Source organism: Henckelia pumila, chromosome 1 (genome assembly GCF_033568475.1).
Source record: "Henckelia pumila isolate YLH828 chromosome 1, ASM3356847v2, whole genome shotgun sequence".
NCBI classification, from domain to species: Eukaryota; Viridiplantae; Streptophyta; class Magnoliopsida; order Lamiales; family Gesneriaceae; genus Henckelia; species Henckelia pumila.
In genome coordinates this window covers 159865905-159884788 of record NC_133120.1, presented here as the reverse complement: position 1 = coordinate 159884788, position 18884 = coordinate 159865905, and the positions used below count along the sequence as shown (strand labels likewise).

General features: G+C 36.6%; 1 protein-coding gene across 1 annotated transcript; it reads right to left on the bottom strand.

Moving 5' to 3' along the window:
- Positions 1-382: 382 nt before the first annotated feature.
- Positions 383-1573, bottom strand: LOC140874318 (protein FAR1-RELATED SEQUENCE 6-like). Its single transcript, XM_073277596.1, has 3 exons — positions 1042-1573; positions 790-952; positions 383-701 (listed from the first exon to the last, which is right to left on the bottom strand). The coding sequence occupies exons 1-3, from the start codon at positions 1571-1573 to the stop codon at positions 383-385; spliced, it is 1014 nt and encodes a 337-aa protein (XP_073133697.1).
- Positions 1574-18884: the final 17311 nt, after the last annotated feature.

Genomic DNA, 18884 nt, shown 5'->3' with positions numbered 1-18884 from the left:
AAAACAGATTTCCGTAATAATTTTCATGTACATTATTGTGGAATTTTAGGTAGCGATATTTTTTATTGACAAAATTGTACCATTTATCTTTTAAAAAAATTTTTGTACCATTTTATAATTTATATACCAACCGACACTCCTGGAATAATTTGGCTTCGTTAGTAACGATCGATTCAAAAGAGAATTAAAACTCTACACTCAAAGCGGTCGAGTTGGTAATATTAACAGTCGACACCATACATTAATCGGTCGTTAACTGAAGAATTGTTTCCTAAGATATACGAATATGATAAAATCGTTGATCTCCCTCGTTGCATGCTGAAGGAGTGATAAAACAAAAATCAACGTCTTCTGGCATACTCCCCGACTGAAGGTATTCTTTTTACTTTTTCCGTACACGTCGGGGAATGACTAGAGGCGGCAGCACCAATATTTCCTCCTGCACTGTCCATTCACCTGGTACTGGATAGACATGGTCTGTATATGCTTCTAACCAATAATGTGTGGTGTAATAATCTGTACAAAAATCATAAACAGAAATATTTGCGTTGTAGGCAGCAGAAATGGCATGTGAACATGGAATCCTGTCAATGTCGAATTTATGGCATGTGCAAGCTTTACTCTGTAAATCAACTAACTCGTTGCTTGTGCTACCGTACACGCAATACTTCCCCTCAGTTGCTTCAATGACTTCATATTTTCTAGAAATGATGAAATTCTCACGAACGATCGACTCGATTGCTGGTGTGAGATGTGTAGTTGATGCAACCGCTTCTTGACGATATTTACTTCTCCAGGTTGATGTGATTCTTTGCAGTACCATTTATTGATTCCACTCCATTCGTGGTCATGATGGAGTAACGTTTTCCGGTTTGTTTCGCTCTAGACCACCTTTCGGGAGAAGTGCGACCTTCCAAATATTTAGCAACCTCTGGAAATCTCTCTCTCAATTCTGTATACAAGGAATAAAAATCACTTTCCTTGTATGATTTTGCCACCCGAATAAATATCTCGGCAGCTCCCTTTTTTTGTTGCTCTTGCCTTTGATGTTTTGTGACATGTGCCACATACAAAACACATGATATGCACGATTGTATAAAGATGCAACTGCATTTATGATGCCCTGGTGTCTATCTGATATTATCACCAATTCGTCATCGTCCTCTACTATGATTTTCAATCTGCTTAGAAACCAAGACCATGACTCAGAGCTTTCCTTGTCGACAACACCCCATGCAATGAGAAATTGGTGGTGATTTCCATCCTGTTCGGTTGCTACAAGCAGCACACAGTCATATTTTCCTTTCAAGAATGTACCATCAATGCAGACAACTTTTCTCATGAATTTGTATCCCATGATACATGCACCATATGCCAAGAACATGTATTTAAATCTATTTTCTTCATCCACTTCTAAATCCGTGAAACTACCAACATTTACTTTCTCAATCATTTTCAAAAATGATGGCAACTTCCTAAAATTCTCAACAGAATCGCCCATCATCGTGTTAAGTGCCAGTTCTTTACCTCCACGTGCCTTGAAGTATGATACTTGAACTCCCTGATTACGCATCATTGTGATTATTTATTTTGGCACAGGTGTAGTCCTTTGACCACCAAAATTTTCTAGCAACACAGCTGACACTAACCCAGAAGTAGCCTGTCGATTTTTTATACTCATACGCATCAAGTCACAGGTGTGAATGTTGCAATATGTTTGAACGTTAAAACATGTTGAGTGTGGATCTTTCTTTGCACCTCGAATTCTCCAAGTACAACTATCAGCAGCACATCGAACATCATACACAGACTTGTTAGATTTCACTATTTTGAACTCAAAAGATGACTTTATTGCAAGTCGTGACAATTCAATCTGAAATTCTGCCTTATTGGAAAATACATGCCCAATAGAAATGTTGGATCCATCACGGAATGAGTAGGTACCATTGCCACATGAATCATCTCTATCTACCAACGGAATTCTCTTTCGGATCCAAAGTCCATTTAGATACCCTTCCCGCTCGGACTCAGACCGTCTTAATTGATGCTGGTGTAATGAAGGTTCTCCTAAAATTAAAAGATCTTCAAGTTGTTCGAATGGACAAGACACGTTGAAATTCTCAGTTGTTTCCTTATCATTTTCGTTAGGAATGACAAAAACTCCATCAAAGTATTCGTTATTATGAAAAGACACGTTGACATTCTCAATTGTTTCCTTATCATTCTCGTTAGGAATGACAAAATCTCCACCAAAGTATTCGTCATTACGGTTGACATTCTCAGTTGTTTCCTTATCATTCTCGTTAGGAATGAAAAAATCTCCATCGAAGTATTCGTCATTACGATTCAACCCCAAACATTTACATCCATCGATCACGATCCCCGTCTTCACCATCAAAACCCCGCATTTCATTCATGATTGTCCATAATCAGCGACTTTAAAATTGCCACATGTATCATCTCCATCTAACAATAAATTCCTCCCAATACGATTGATCCCCCCAACATTTTCATCCATCGATCTGTCAAAAACATCAAATGATTGTTCAAAATTAGCGATGTTATTAAATGTCATGCTATCATTACTGAGGTGCTGAGTACTTTTAAATGCATGCACTTCGTTTTCCAATCCAACGTTCACTTCCTCTTCTTCCACCACAACATTCAGCACAAGTCTCTTGTCTGGGGGACCAAAGTAAAGGTACGCACGCAGAGTTCTATCATCCTTAATATAAAAGGGAAGAGTATGGCAATTAGGAACAATCGGCAAATAGCTGAATTTGGTTCTGTTAATATCACATGCCAAATCCAGAATGTTAACAAACTCATTCTTAAAAGATTCAAAATTGCATGTCTCATCGTCCACTGTGATTAAATCTCATTTACAACCTTCATGTGAAGACCATTTGAAAACATCGTGCTCATCCCGTATCCACTTTCCATTACATTGAAGGACAACATTACTGATTGTCATAACCTACAATAATAATTAGATTAAGCATAAGCAACTTTCAAAAAGAAAAAATATATACGCCCGCGTTTTAACAAATTTGATTTGAATTACGAAGACGACATTGTCATGTCCAAAAGGTCGCCGTGCTTTACATATCAACCAAGATTTCATAATAATGGTCGAAATAATATTATGCCAACAGTGGAAACTACTTATAGTTTTGTAGTGCAGTCTATATGCTTGAAAGAGAAGTCGAAATGATTCAAAAATCAGTCGATATTGGAGGGTATAAATCGTAATAATTATATGCAAACGGTCAGGTTGACTAAACCATTGCATTCTACACCAGTCGACACTACAACAAGTCGGTCGATCATTACAATAATTCGGTAGAGATTCATGAAATAGCAGTCGAGATAACGGTCGGTATGACTATACAAAATGCATTCTTCCTCGGTTGATGTTACAAAGAGACAGTCAAGCAATACCATATGTCGGTCGACCAAATGTAAACCACTCAACGTTCTTCCCCGATCCAACAACAATATAGTTACTACTAGAGTTGATACAAATATTTATTAGAAAGTTAACATTAAAGACATCATTGTAAAACATATACACTGAAAAATAAAATATAAATGTCATATAATATAACAGAAATAAAAGAAAGGGGGCAGATTTGGAGCATTATTAATATTGCTTACTTTTTGTTTCCTCTTGGAAAATACGAGGGATAAAACAAGGGAAAGAGTTTGTTTGGTACAGGTGTGGGACTTTAAAGCAGAGTGGTCCAGTTAGAAGGAAGTTTTTGAGAAATTTTTGGTCGGAGAAAGGTTGGTCCCGGTAGAAAAGGAGTTGCGTTTGCACAGCAGGGGAATACACACAAAAAAACAAAAAAACAGGCCCCACGAGTATATGGCCAACTAAGACAGTACATTAAATGAGTCCCTTTGACTTAAAAAAAAAAAAAAAGACCAAGCCTATATATTTAAATGCCCCGTTTTTTAAATAAATATTATAAATTTTAAAAACATTTAAACGAGGGAAAATTGTCGTAAAATCCCCAATAGTCACCAATGACAATGGGACGGGGAACAATAATTAGGGATGACAATGGGACGGGGCGGCCCCGTTTCCATCTCCTTCTCGATCTTCATAATTTTTTATTGGGATTGCTCGTCCCCATCCCCACTAAACTAAGTCCTCGTCCCCATCTCTATACCCGAGAATATATATGTTATTAATAAATTTTATTATAATATAAATATATATGTATATGATATTAGTAAATTTTATTATATAAAATAAAAAATTATTATTCAATTTTATGATAAAATAAATCAAATATTTTGGATAAAAATTATGATTATAATATTATATTTTAAAATTAATAAAAATATTTTAAATAACAAATATCGCTACCGATAAAAATTATTATTTTAAATAAAATACTATATATCAAAAATATATTGAGAATATATATATTTTTCTAAATTTATCAAAATAAATAACAAAATATATAGATAGATTAATATTAATAGTTTATATGTCTACGTAACATTAATGAAATTCAAATAATAATTTTATGTTATAAAAAATAGTATGTTTATATTATATATAATACATAAAAAATATATAAACGAAATAATATTAATATTTTTAATTATAATTTTTATAAAATTTTAGATTTAATAAAATTTGATAAATAAAATTTTTATGCACTTTCATCATCATCATATTTTTAATTATAATTTTTATAAAATTTTAGATTTAATAAAATTTGATAAATAAAATTTTTATGCACTTTCATCATCATCATCATCATCATCATCATCATCATCATCATCATCATCATCATCATCATTATTATTATTATTATTATTATTATTATTATTATTATTATTATTATTATTATTATTGTTATTATTATTATCGGAGCGGGTTCGGGGATGGGGATAGCATCCCCATACCTACCAATAAGTTGCAGGGATTTTTAAAAAATCTCCGAACCCGAACTCATACCCGAATATTCACCCCCGAACCCGTTACGTTTTGGGTTTTTCCCGTGGGGACCCGAACCTGCGTGAAAAATTGTCATCTCTACCAATAGTAAGCATAAAGTTCTTCTCAGTCTCCGTGTCAATAAATATGTATTTGAGCTCTTTGACACGCATTGTTTTTTTGTTTGGTCTCCCCATATGTCTATGTTTACATATTTACCTTCGCCAATTGTGTTTGTCTTATACGCAAAGTGATTTTCAGTTCTCCTACATTGCATTGACTTTGAATTTTATCGTAATATTTTTTTAACTAATTTAAATACTTTTTTTATTAGTACTCCCAAACAATATATATCATTTTTACTTGTTCTCTTTCAATTTTATTAGAAAATATGTCTATTAAATCGAAATTCTTCATTTTTTGGAGGTGAAAATTCTTTATTTTTTAGTGTTGAAAATAAATATTAAAAAATATGGATGCAATATAAAAATGACGGGATTACCATAGATTCTTAGTTTTTAAATACTAAAAATATTTTTTAAAAAACCGATATTTATTTGTTCAAAAACATGTGATCATTTCTAGTTTATCTTTTTATTTTGTTATTGTATTGGAAACTGGAACTTTATAGATTTATTCTGTTGCAACTCACTAAATTTGTTTTGATAAGTTTATAGAAAAGGCCTTGGAAATGCTCATCATGGCTGGATATTTTTTTAATTAATTGTGGTTGGAATTTTCTGTCAAAAGAAATTGGATATTTCTACCTCTGTCATTATTATCGCTTGGACGAGTTTGCTTTCATTTATGTATCATTTCACTATAGTAAATTGGTTACGTGATTTAATGATTTTGAAATTTTCTACTTTAATATGTAATAAATTGTCCAAAAAAGATGGAACACTTATTTCATTGCCGTTGATGAGTTGTTCTTTAAGTACTTGATTGGGATGTGAATATGTTACTTAATCACAATCTTGAGATAATTTTTTTTATTTATTTTGTATTTTAACTTGATTGTGCATCGTGGATGGAGATTTTGATTTAAGGTTGTTTCATTTTCATTTTTATTTTTTTGTATTGATCAGATTTGTTTATGTTGGGATTAAGGAACTCCGAGAATCAGATCATTAATATTTATTTTTTTTCATGAAATATCCAAATGCATCATTGATGCCCAGTTTATGTTTTTTAAATACCAAATTTTATGTAAGTTATACCAATAATTCATATTTTTGTATGTTAATTATACTGAATTATTCTTTATTTTGTGGAGGTAGCTAGTCTATTCTCTAGTAAACTCACATCTTTATACTCATCAAGTAGTGTTTATAATGCTCAATATCTTTAGTAATGTGCTGAATTATTATGTATTTATGTATTATTGTAATTATATGTGTACCTTAATTTAGTAAGCGGAGATAAGTTTTGGTGTTTACCTTGTAATTGAGTTTTTTTTTAAAATCTTATTGAGCAAAACAACAAGGGATGAAAAGTTAAATAATAATGTAATACGCAAAAAATCCATAAATCCACTCACGAGTAATAAAAAGAATTTAAATAAATTTTAAATGAGTTTATTTCATTGAATCGTGATTTAAAGATTATGTTTAGTTAAATGAGTTTATTTATTTAATTAATTATTTAAAAAGTATGTTTAAAAGATTTCGTGTTATATGTAGTGCATGAAATTTTATATTTCAAAGTTGAGTTTTTTGGTGTTAAAATATGTGTTTAATGTTGTGTTAAATTATTTAATATTATGTAATTTATTTGATGTTTAATGGTTGCATGTTAGTTTTAGCGTGTTTTAGGATGAGTTTAATTATGGTGATGAAGGGAATCGAGACTAGCCTACGAACGAGAGTTAAGGATTTTAAAGAGGTATATGGCCATTATGCAAATTTTGATTAAAAGTGATGCATGATATTAAAGTTTTAAGTTAAAAGTATTTTCGGTGCAAATTATAAAATGGAGCTTGGTAGTCAAGTTTTAAAATATAATTGAGGGAAAAATTTTAAAAATCAGTATTTTTATTTAATGGGTCGGATCAGCCCGTAAGATTTATTTATTAAGGATTAGCGTTGAGTTGACTATTGAGGGAGAAAATCTTCTCCCCTCACCCTCGCCCTAACCGCTAACTCCCATTCCCCTATCCCTAAATCTTCAAAAGTTTCATCTATGGAAAAATAGCGTTTGATTATCCGTTCGTGGCAAGGCTAGATCGAGTTCCTGAGGTGCCGATTACTCCCTACCAAGAATAAATGCAAGTTTTAAATGCTTTTGAAACCACCAATCAAAAATATATGTATTTTGATATGAAAAATATGTATTTTGATGTGTAACTTATGTATATTGCATTGGTTCTATGAGTTTTGATGGGCATGATGTAGAACTGTGAGACGTGAATCGTTCTTGATGTTTTGGTAAAAGATTTTGAAAAAGATAGTAGAGATTTTTGAGAAAAGATATTTTAAGATGAGAAATTTTGATGCATGTATTTTTAGTATTAAAGCTTTTGAAGGTTTGGTGTTTTTAATTGAATCTTTTCAAGTTTTGAAGATTTGTCATGTGGGAAATCAAAGTTTCAACGAACGTATGTTTTATCTAATGATTTTTGAGATTAGATGAAAAAGTTGTTTCAATCTGGGAATTTTGGTGCATGTATTTGGATGAAAAGTTTAGATGAAAATATTTTGAAGATGGTTGTTTTCGGATAAATCTTTTCCGAGATTTGAAGGTTTTACTTATTCAATATCATTGTTTTTCGAGTGTCTAACATTTTTGGATGAAAAAAATTCGAAAAGGACCAAAAAACATCGAGAAAAAGGCTTAGCAGCGCCTGCGCGCCGCTGCCTGGAATTGGGCGCTCGAGCACGCAAGGCGCGCAGAAAAGTGCTCCCCAGCGCATCCCTAGTATGTCCGCAAAATATTTTGTTGCATTTTTCGAGTTCCAAATTCATTTTTAAGATGTTTTAAGTATTTATAAGAGTTCTTATGCAAAAAGTTTTGAGTTTTAATGACAAGAACGGAAAGAACGGCTCACGTGGATCGATTTAGTTATATAATACATTATATGTTAGTATGTTCTCATGAAAGTTAAGTTCATTATAAAAGCATAAAATTTTATGAATGTAAATATGAGGTTATCATTTTTATTTAATTATCACACATGATTTTAAAGCATGAAATGAATTTTAAGAAGATTGATATGTTGAGTTTCAAGTTTTTTTCAAAGTTCATGATGACATGATAATTTCAAATTTATGTTCAAGGTTCATGATGATTTCAAGATATTTTTATGTATGTATCATGAACGGTAAGAAGTTTTATGATACAAATGTTTTATGATGAGTATGATGAAGTTATAAGAAAGTTTATGAAGGGAATTCTTATGGCGATGATGTATATGATGAAAAGTATGACGAAGTATGATGAATGTTATGATGATGCATGAAAAATATTTTGATGTTGTATGTGCTTTTGTGGTGGCAATACAAGACTAGTACGCCGAATTGAGCCCCGGAGGGGCCTTTCCAAATATGTGCTCATGAGATAGAATGTTAAGACTGACGCCCTGGAATAAGCCTCGGGGAGGACCTTTCCAAAGAATAAAAGTTTAAATGACCGATGCAATATGGTAGTTGTACAAAAAATCCGTGATCACGGGAAAATGATGTGCCCTTAATGATGGTTGCTACAACTATATGTATCTCATCACCCCTAAATGAAAAGTTATATGTTATGTTTATGTTATACCATTGCATTAAGTTTTATTTTACATATACGATTTATATATATATATATATATGTATATATATATATGTGTATTTTTTGATTCTTTAGACTCACTATACTTGATTGTTGCAGTTAGATTTGAGATGTTTCAAAGTTTCGTTGAAAGTCAAAAAAGTCCAAGAGGCAAAGACATTGCATAGCACGACTGATTGAATCTCTGACGTTTTAAAACGAGAAGTGTTGCACATGTTTACTGATATTATGTTGTACATTATTTTATGCGCAACCTCTTAAAAATTAGTTTTAAGAAATGTTTAGATTTAGTTGTTAAATCAAAACCTGTTGCTAAAATTTCTCCAGAAAACTACCACGATTCCTAAGTACTATGTTCTATATACCATTCATCGAAATTCACATTTTAAGATAAACTCATACCAATTACCCAGTCTAATCTCATATTACTGGATTAACATCATGTATTACCAAACTAGGTACAATAACCAGTCAGTCTTTTTTTAAAACAAAAATACATATTTTGTCTTTTACTGGTTCAACTAACTGTGTAATGCAACAGATACACTCATAAACATGTTTCGACTGAGCCAGATCATGGTTAATAAAAACCAACTGTTCGACCCACACAATCTCTGATCATACTGATCCAATCATTTAATTGCTGACAGATGTCAATACTTCAGTAAATCAGGGTTAACATTACCATAATATCAAGAGTTAAATCTCCACTATTTTCCTTAGGTAGAAGATAATTCTGAAAACTTTGACATAAACATTTCTAAACGTCAAAAATCTATGTGAATCTAGATATCCTTTTTGAGGTCAACATCTGACTAAGTCCCTAAGCACAACAGGCTTACAGAACTATCCCAACTTACCTCAGGATTCACAATATCCATTATCGAACTACAATTCAATACTCATCATACTAAACAGTATTATCTATTGGTATTGATCCACTGTGGCATCACACTTATCCTGCAAAGATCAATCAATTAAAACAACCTTTTACCGATTTTTTATCACTAAAACTTTACTCTGCTGATCAAGATATTCTAATCCCTGAATCACAACTACTCAAGAATTCATCTAATATCAAAATAATAGGAATCATATTGTTACCCCGTGAAATTATTCTACCTCAAACCCGTTCATTATGGGTTTATAAGGGTTGACCCAATGGTGGGATTATTATTAGAAAAAAAGGTCCAGCCCAGTTTTCTACATCGTAGGTCTTGTCATGACCTGGGCTGCCTTTAATAGGCCTACCCAAGCTATAGGCCCAATCCGCTGCGCATATGTTTCAAGTTCAAGAAGGACTCTGATATATATGAGATAAGCTTGGATCTTTTCAAATATTCACAAGATAGAGATAAACTTAAGAAGGATCCAATGGATGAAGAGTTCTAGTACATGAAATGTTATAATTCGACTAGGTAACTTACTCTATTTTCCCCTATAAATACAGGTATTGTTATGGTTGTATTCATTCATTATTCACTGCTCATTATTCATCATGCATTCACTCTCACTTTTATATTCACGCACTCATATTCTCATGTTTTCGCATTAATCATACCCTCTTCCTTCAAGACACTGACTTAGGCATCGGAGGGGTCACACCGAAAACACTTTCGGCACCCCTTGACCTAGATGTTGCTTGTGCAGATTTTAGTGGTGGCCGACCCAACCTGTTTCAAAAAGGATTTGGAGGGCCCATTCTACCAGACCAAACCCGAGGTAAAAAATCAACTTCAACAATTGGCGCCGTCTGTGGGAACGAATTTTAAACCCGCTGTTTGTTTCTATCTGGTTGAGTCGATATACATGTGTATATTTTGCGGCTCTGCTTTGCTAACACGGTACTCCAATATCTTGGATTTTTGGTTCCGTACGTAGACTTGTTGCTTACCTATTAGAAAAAGGCCATCTCCACCACCTCGTTAATTTTTGCGGAAAATCAAGATATCGTAAAGAGGAAATTTCTTACTCGGTGCTTATTAATATATAATTGGTAGTAATCTCTTGATCTTCTTGGGTTTCTCTCTTGAACGTTTATCTTGGACAAGAATAATATATGTTTGACGGGTTACTCAAGTACTTCTATTGTTTTATCACTCAAAGTTGCTGGGATTTTGAATTGTACTAAACTTGGTGGTGTTTCTCCGCATTATGGACGATTTTGTATGTTCGAGATGGGTTCCTTCATCTCCTTTATCTACACACTGATTCAACCGTAGTTACAACATACCACATGTTCGATGTGTTGTCTGATCCAAACATGTTTAAACATGTAACCAGCTCCATTATTCCTTGCTTTCTAAGGACGTGGAAGAACAGGAGAATCGGTTAAGAAACAGAAATATGGCGGTGAGAACTGGGGTTGTGAAGACAGCTCTGGTGATAATGGTGGTATTCTTGGCCAGATACATAGTGGTGCCGCCTCTGTACTGGTACTTTTTGGATCGGAATGACGACATTTCTTTTGTCTTTTGGGTTGCAGAGGCAGTATAGTGGGAGTAGCTTTTGCAAGAGCTCTATTTTTGGATATTATTATGTGCCTTTTCTGTCAAACCCCGAGGTGGAGCGCCTAAAAAATTACTTCATGGGCAAGGATCTCGGTCGAACATGAGTTGAATACGGGCACTTTCACTTGGCATGACACTTCGACCTCAAGTTCGCTGGTCGCTGGGCTACTTCATCTTATTTTTTTTGGTTGATCGATGCACCTTTATTTACAGCATAACAATGTTCAATGTTTTGCTGGATCCAAAATTACTCAATCATACTTGATACCACTGCCCTTTCGCCGGAAAACAGGAAGAAAGTCGGTTTTTCTCGCATTTTATGAGTCTTGAGAACTCGGCTCATATCAGTTATGGCTCAAAAGTGAAGTACGGAATTTTTAAACCCCTTCCAAGTCATGAATCCAGATCTGCAAGATAAGTATTTCTATATCATCTAAGTTTATTCACATATATTGTGACAAGAATATCATTCATGCAACTAACAAAAAAAAAAGTGTGGATTGGTGAAAGTGATGAGAAAGGCTAATCGCCTAATAAATTGCATATAGGCGATATGGGTTGGAATTAATCATTCATTTCATTATGATAAAGTCATGTATTCTCTAGAGTATTTATTTAAGAGGTTAGGTTGGTGAAGCTAATACCAATCCATGCCAATCCATGCTTATATAAATTATTTTCCACCTAGGAAATTTGTTGGATTACGTACTCACGTACTCTTGAGTGGAGCTAAAATCTAATTTCTTTATTATACTACTTTTTGGCTTTTTCAATGTCCCACAGGCCACATGTATTATGTATGTTGCCCCATTAGCCTAATGGAAAATAAGATTATTGGTAGCATAATTCCTAAATCAAAAAGAATGAATAGCTTTGGTGAAATCATCAAATGCATCGGACAAGGAATATTTTCCAATTAAAGTTATTTCTTTAGTTGATCTCATATTTACGAGATAAACTACACATGCATAGACTCTTTTTGCCTCGGTGTCTTGTTTTCTTCCAGGCACACCGGTCTCGGGCATGCAATCTTGTTATAAGGCCCCATTATATCACATCGGGCATGCAATCTAGCTGTAAAACCCAATTATATCACATCGGACATGCAATCTAGCTGTAAGGCCCAATTATATCACATCGGGCATGTAATCATGCAGTAAGGCCCAATCTATGGTTCAACATATCAAAGCCCACGTCAGTGGCCCACGTCAGTGGCCCATGTCAGTGGCCCACGTCAGTGGTATACAAAGCCCGGGAGGTCCGGCATCAAAAGCCCACTTCAGTGGCCCACATCAATGGTATTCAAAGCCAAGACAGGTCTGAAACCCAAAACCCACATCAGTGGTATACAAAGCCCGGGCAGGTCTGGCATCAAAAGCCCACTTCAGTGGTATTCAAAGCCCAGGAAGGTTTGGCACTCAAAGCCCACATCAGTGGCCCACATCAGTGGTATACAAAGCCCGGGCAGGTCCGGAATCAAAAGCCCACTTTAGTGGCCCACATCAGTGGTAATCAAAGCCCGAGCAGGTCCGGAATCAAAAGCCCACTTCAGTGGCCAACATCAGTGGTATTGAAAGCCCAGGCAGGTCTGACACTCAAAGCCCACGTCAGTGGTTCACATCAGTGGTATAAAAAGCCCGGGAAGGTCCGGCATCAAAAGCCCACTTCTGTGGCCCACATCAGTGGTATTCAAAGCCCAGACAGGTCTGGCACCCAAAGCCCACGTCAGTGGCCCACATCAGTGGTATACAAAGCCCGGGCAAGTCTGGCATCAAAAGCCCACTTCAGTGGCCCACATCAGTGGTATTCAAAACTCAGGAAGGTCTCGCACTCAAAGTCCACTACAGTGGCCCACATGAGTGGTATAGAAAGTCCAGACAGGTCTGGCACTCAAATTCCACTCCAATGGCCCACGTAAGTGGTATTCTCTAAAGCCCGATCAAGTTTGGCATATCCCACGTAATTTGTGGTCAAATTCAAAAGTCAAACCTAGCCCGACATCATGTAATCCCACGCAACTTTTGGTTATCTTAAAAGTCCGATCCGCTCGGCAACATCAATTGTTCAGCTCTTTATTTGAGCTCGATTTCATCAGATTGTCATCTATTGCTCTTTATTTGAGTTCGGTTCTAATCAGACCTTCATCTAGACAGTTCGTTGAAAACACATCATGCGAATTCAAATTTGGGTCGTCCGAAAGACGCACATGGCGTTTGGGGTCAGGCTTGTACTCATGGTCTAAATTAATTCTTCTTTTAGACCAGTCAGGGAGGTACTATTGTTAACCCATGAAATTATTCTAGCTCAAACCCGTTCATTATGGGTTTATAAGGGTTGACCCAATGGTGGGATCATTATTAGAAGGAAAGGTCCAGCCCAGTTTACTACATGGTAGGTCTTGTCATGACCTGGGCTGCCTTTAGTAGGCCTACCCGAGCTATAGGCCCAATCCGCTGCGCATATGTTTCTAGTTCAAGCAGGACTCTGATATATAAGATAAGCTTGGATCTTTTCAAATATTCACAAGATAGAGATAAACTTAAGAAGGGTCCAATGGATGAAGAGTCCTAGTACAGGAAATGTTATAATTCGACTAGGTAACTTACTCTATTTTCCCCTATAAATACAAGTATTGTTATGGTTGTATTCATTCATTATTCACTGCTCATTATTCATCACGCATTCACTCTCACTTTTACGTTCACGCACTCATATTCTCCTGTTTTCGCATTAATCATACCCTCTTCCTTCAAGACACTGACTTAGGCATCGGAGGGGTCACGCTGAAAACACTTTTGGCGCCCCTTGACCTAGATGTTGCTTGTGCAGATTTTAGTGGTGCCCGACCCGACCTGTTTCAAAAAGGATTTGGAGGATCCATTCTACCAGACCGAACCCGAGGTAAAAAATCGACTTCATCAATTGGCATCGTCTGTGGGAACGAATTTTAAACTCGCTGTTTGTTTCTATCTGGCTGATTCGATATACATGTGTATATTTTGCGGCTCTGCTTTGCTAACACGGTACACCAATATCTTGGATTTTTGGTTCCGTCCGTAGACTTGTTGCCTACCTATTATAAAAAGGCCATCTCCACCACCTCGTTAATTTTTGCGGAAAATCAAGATATCTCAAAGAGGAAATTTCTTACTCGGTGCTTATTAATATATAATTGGTAGTAATCTCTTAAACTTCTTGGGTTTCTCTCTTGGACGTTTATCTTGTACAAGAATAATATATGTTTGACGGGTTACTCAAGTACTTCTATTGTTTTATCACTCAAAGTTGCTGGGATTTTGAATTGTACTGAACTTGGTGGTGTTTCTCCGCATTATGGATGATTTTGTATGTTCGAGATGGGTTCCTTCATCTCCTCTATCTGCACACTGATTCAACCGTAGTTACAACATACCACATGTTCGATGTGTTGTCTGATCCAAACTTGTTTAAACATGTAACGAGCTCCATTATTCCTTGCTTTCTAAGGACGTGGAAGAACAGGAGAATCGGTTAAGAAACAGAAATATGGCAGTGAGAACTGGGGTTGTGAAGACAGCTCTGGTGATAATGGTGGTATTCTTGGCCGGATACATAGTGGTGCCGCCTCTGTACTGGTACTTTTTGGATCGGAATGACGACATTTCTTTTGTCTTTTGGGTTGCAGAGGCAATATAGTGGGAGTAGCTTTTGCAAGAGCTCTATTGGTGAAAGTGATGAGAAAGGCTAATTGCCTAACAAATTGCATATAGGCGATATGGGTTGGAATTAATCATTCATTCCATTATGTTAAAGTCATGTATTCTCTAGATTATTTATTTAAGAGGTTAGGTTGGTGAAGCTAATACCAATCCATGCCAATCCATGCTTATATAAATTATTTTCCACCTAGGAAATTTGTTGTATTACGTACTCACGTACTCTTGAGTGAAGCTAAAATCCATATTCTTTATTACACTACTTTTTGGCTTTTTCAACGTCCCACAGGCCACATGTATTATATATGTTGCCCCATTATCCTAATGGTAAATAAGATTATTGGTAGCATAATTCCTAAATCAAAAGGAATGAATAGCTTTGGTGAAATCATCAAATGTATCGGACAAGGAATATTTTCCAGTTAAAGTTATTTCTTTAGTTGATCTCATATTTACGAGATAAACTACACATGCATAGACTCTTTTTGCCTTGGTGTCTTGTTTTCATCAAGGCACACCGGTCTCGGGCATGCAATCTTGCTGTAAGGCCCCATTATATCACATCGGCCATACAATCTAGCTGTAAGACCCAATTATATTACATCGGGCATGCAATCAGCTGTAAGGCCCAATTATATCACATCGGGTATGTAATCCTGCAGTAAGGCCCAATCTATGATTCAACATATCAAAGCCCACGTCAGTGGCCCACATCAGTGGAATACAAAGCCCGGGCAGGTCCGGCATCAAAAGCCCACTTCAGTGGCCCACATTAGTGGTATTCAAAGCCCAGACAGGTCTGGCACACAAAACCCACGTCACTGGCCCACATCAGTGGTATACAAAGCCCGGGTAGGTCCGTCATCTAAAGCCCACATCAGTGGTATTCAAAGCTCAGGCAGGTCTGGCACTCAAAGCCCACGTCAGTGGCCCACATCAGTGGTTTACAAAGCCCGGGCAGGTCCGGCATCAAAAGCCCACTTCAGTTACCCACATCAGTGGTAATCAAAGCCCGGGCAGGTCCGGCATCAAAAGCCCACTTCAGTGGCCCTCTTCAGTGGTATTCAAAGACCAGTCAGGTCTGGCACTCAAAGCCTACGTCAGTGGCCCACATCAATGGTATACAAAGCCCGGGCAGGTCCGGCATCAAAAGCCCACTTCAGTGGCCCACTTCAGTGGCCCACATCAGTGGTAATCAAAGCCCGGGCAGGTCTAGCATCAAAAGCCCACTTCAGTGGCCCACATCAGTGGTATTCAAAGCCTAGGCAGGTCTGACACACAAAGCCCACGTCAATGGCCCACATCAGTGGTATACAAAGCCCGGGCAGGTCCGGCATCAAAAGCCCACTTCAGTAGCCCACATTAGTGATATTCAAAGCCCAAGCAGGTCTGGCACCCAAAGCCCACGTTAGTGGCCCACATCAGTGGTATACAAAGCCCAGGCAGGTCCAGCATCAAAAGCACACTTCAGTGGCCCACATCAGTGGTATTCAAAGCTCAGGCAGGACTCGCACTCAAAGTCCACTACAGTGGCCCACATCAGTGGTATACAAAGCCCAGACAGGTCTTGCACTCAAAGTCCACTCCAGTGGCCCACGTCAGTGGTATTCTCTAAAGCCCGATCAAATTTGGCATATCCCACGTAATTCGTGGTCAAATTCAAAAGTCCAACCTAGCTCGGCATCATGTAATCCCACGCAACTTTTGGTTATCTTAAAATTCCGATTCGCTCGGCAACATCAATTGTTCAGCTCTTTATTTGAGCTCGATTTCATCATATTGTCATCTATTGCTCTTTATTTGAGTTCGGTTCTAATAAGACCTTCATCTAGACCGTTCGTTAAAAACACATCACGCGGATTAAAATTTGGGTCATCCGAAAGATGCACATGGCGTTTGGGGTCATGCTTGTACTCATGGTCTAAATTAATTCTTCTTTTAGACCAGTCAGGGAGGTACTATTGTTACCCCATGAAATTATTCTAGCTCAAACTCGTTCATTATGGGTTTATAAGGGTTGACCCAATGGTGGGATTATTATTAGAAGGAAAGGTCCAGCACAGTTTTCTACATGGTAGGTCTTGTCATGACCTGGGCTGCCTTTAATAGGCCTACCCGAGCTATAGCCCAATCCGCTGCACATATGTTTTTAGTTCAAGCAGGACTCTGATATATATGAGATAAGCTTGGATCTTTTCAAATATTCACAAGATAGAGATAAACTTAAGAAGGATCCAATGGATAAAGAGTCCTAGTACAGGAAATGTTATAATTCGACTAGGTAACTTACTCTATTTTTTCCTATAAATACAAGTATTGTTATGGTTGTATTCATTCATTATTCACTGCTCATTATTCATCATGCATTCACTCTCACTTTTACGTTCACGCACTCATATTCTCCTGTTTTCGCATTAATCATACCCTCTTCCTTTAAGACACTGACTTAGGCATCGAAGGGGTCACACTGAAAACACTTTCGGTGCCCCTTGACCTAAATGTTGCTTGTGCAGATTTTAGTGGTGCCCGACCCGACCTGTTTCAAAAAGAATTTGGAGGATCCATTCTACCAGACCGAACCCGAGGTAAAAAAATCGAATTCATCAATTGGCATCGTCTGTGAGAACGAATTTTGAACTCGCTATTTGTTTCTATCTGGCTGAGTCGATATACATGTGTATATTTTGCGGCTCTGCTTTGCTAACACGGTACTCCAATATCTTGGATTTTTGGTTCCGTCCGTAGACTTGTTGCCTACCTATTAGAAAAAGGCCATCTCCACCACCTCGTTAATTTTTGCGGAAAATCAAGATATCTCAAAGAGTAAATTTCTTACTCGGTGCTTATTAATATATAATTGGTAGTAATCTCTTAAACTTCTTGGGTTTCTCTCTTGGACGTTTATCTTGTACAAGAATAATATATGTTTGACGGGTTACTCAAGTACTTCTATTGTTTTATCACTCAAAGTTGCTGGGATTTTGAATTGTACTGAACTTGGTGGTGTTTCTCCGCATTATGGACGATTTTGTATGTTCGAGATGGGTTCCTTCATCTCCTCTATCTGCACACTGATTCAACCGTAGTTACAACATACCACATGTTCGATGTGTTGTCTGATCCAAACTTGTTTAAACATGTAACGAGCTCCATTATTCCTTGCTTTCTAAGGACGTGAAAGAACAGGAGAATCGGTTAAGAAACAGAAATATGGCAGTGAGAACTGGGGTTGTGAAGACAGCTCTGGTGATAATGGTGGTATTCTTGGCCGGATACATAGTGGTGCCGCCTCTGTACTGGTACTTTTTGGATCGGAATGACGACATTTCTTTTGTCTTTTGGGTTGCAGAGGCAGTATAGTGGGAGTAGCTTTTGCAAGAGCTCTATTGGTGAAAGTGATGAGAAAGGCTAATTGCCTAATAAATTGCATATAGGCGATATGGGTTGGAATTAATCATTCATTCCATTATGTTAAAGTCATGTATTCTCTAGATTATTTATTTAAGAGGTTAGGTTGGTGAAGCTAATACCAATCCATGCCAATCCATGCTTATATAAATTATTTTCCACCTAGGAAATTTGTTGGATTACGTACTCACGTACTCTTGAGTGAAGCTAAAATCCATATTCTTTATTACACTACTTTTTGGCTTTTTCAACGTCCCACAGGCCACATGTATTATATATGTTGCCCCATTAGCCTAATGGTAAATAAGATTATTGGTAGCATAATTCCTAAATCAAAAGGAATGAATAGCTTTGGTGAAATCATCAAATGTATCGGACAAGGAATATTTTCCAGTTAAAGTTATTTCTTTAGTTGATCTCATATTTACGAGATAAACTACACATGCATAGACTCTTTTTGCCTTGGTGTCTTGTTTTCATCAAGGCACACCGGTCTCGGGCATGCAATCTTGCTGTAAGGCCCCATTATATCACATCGGCCATACA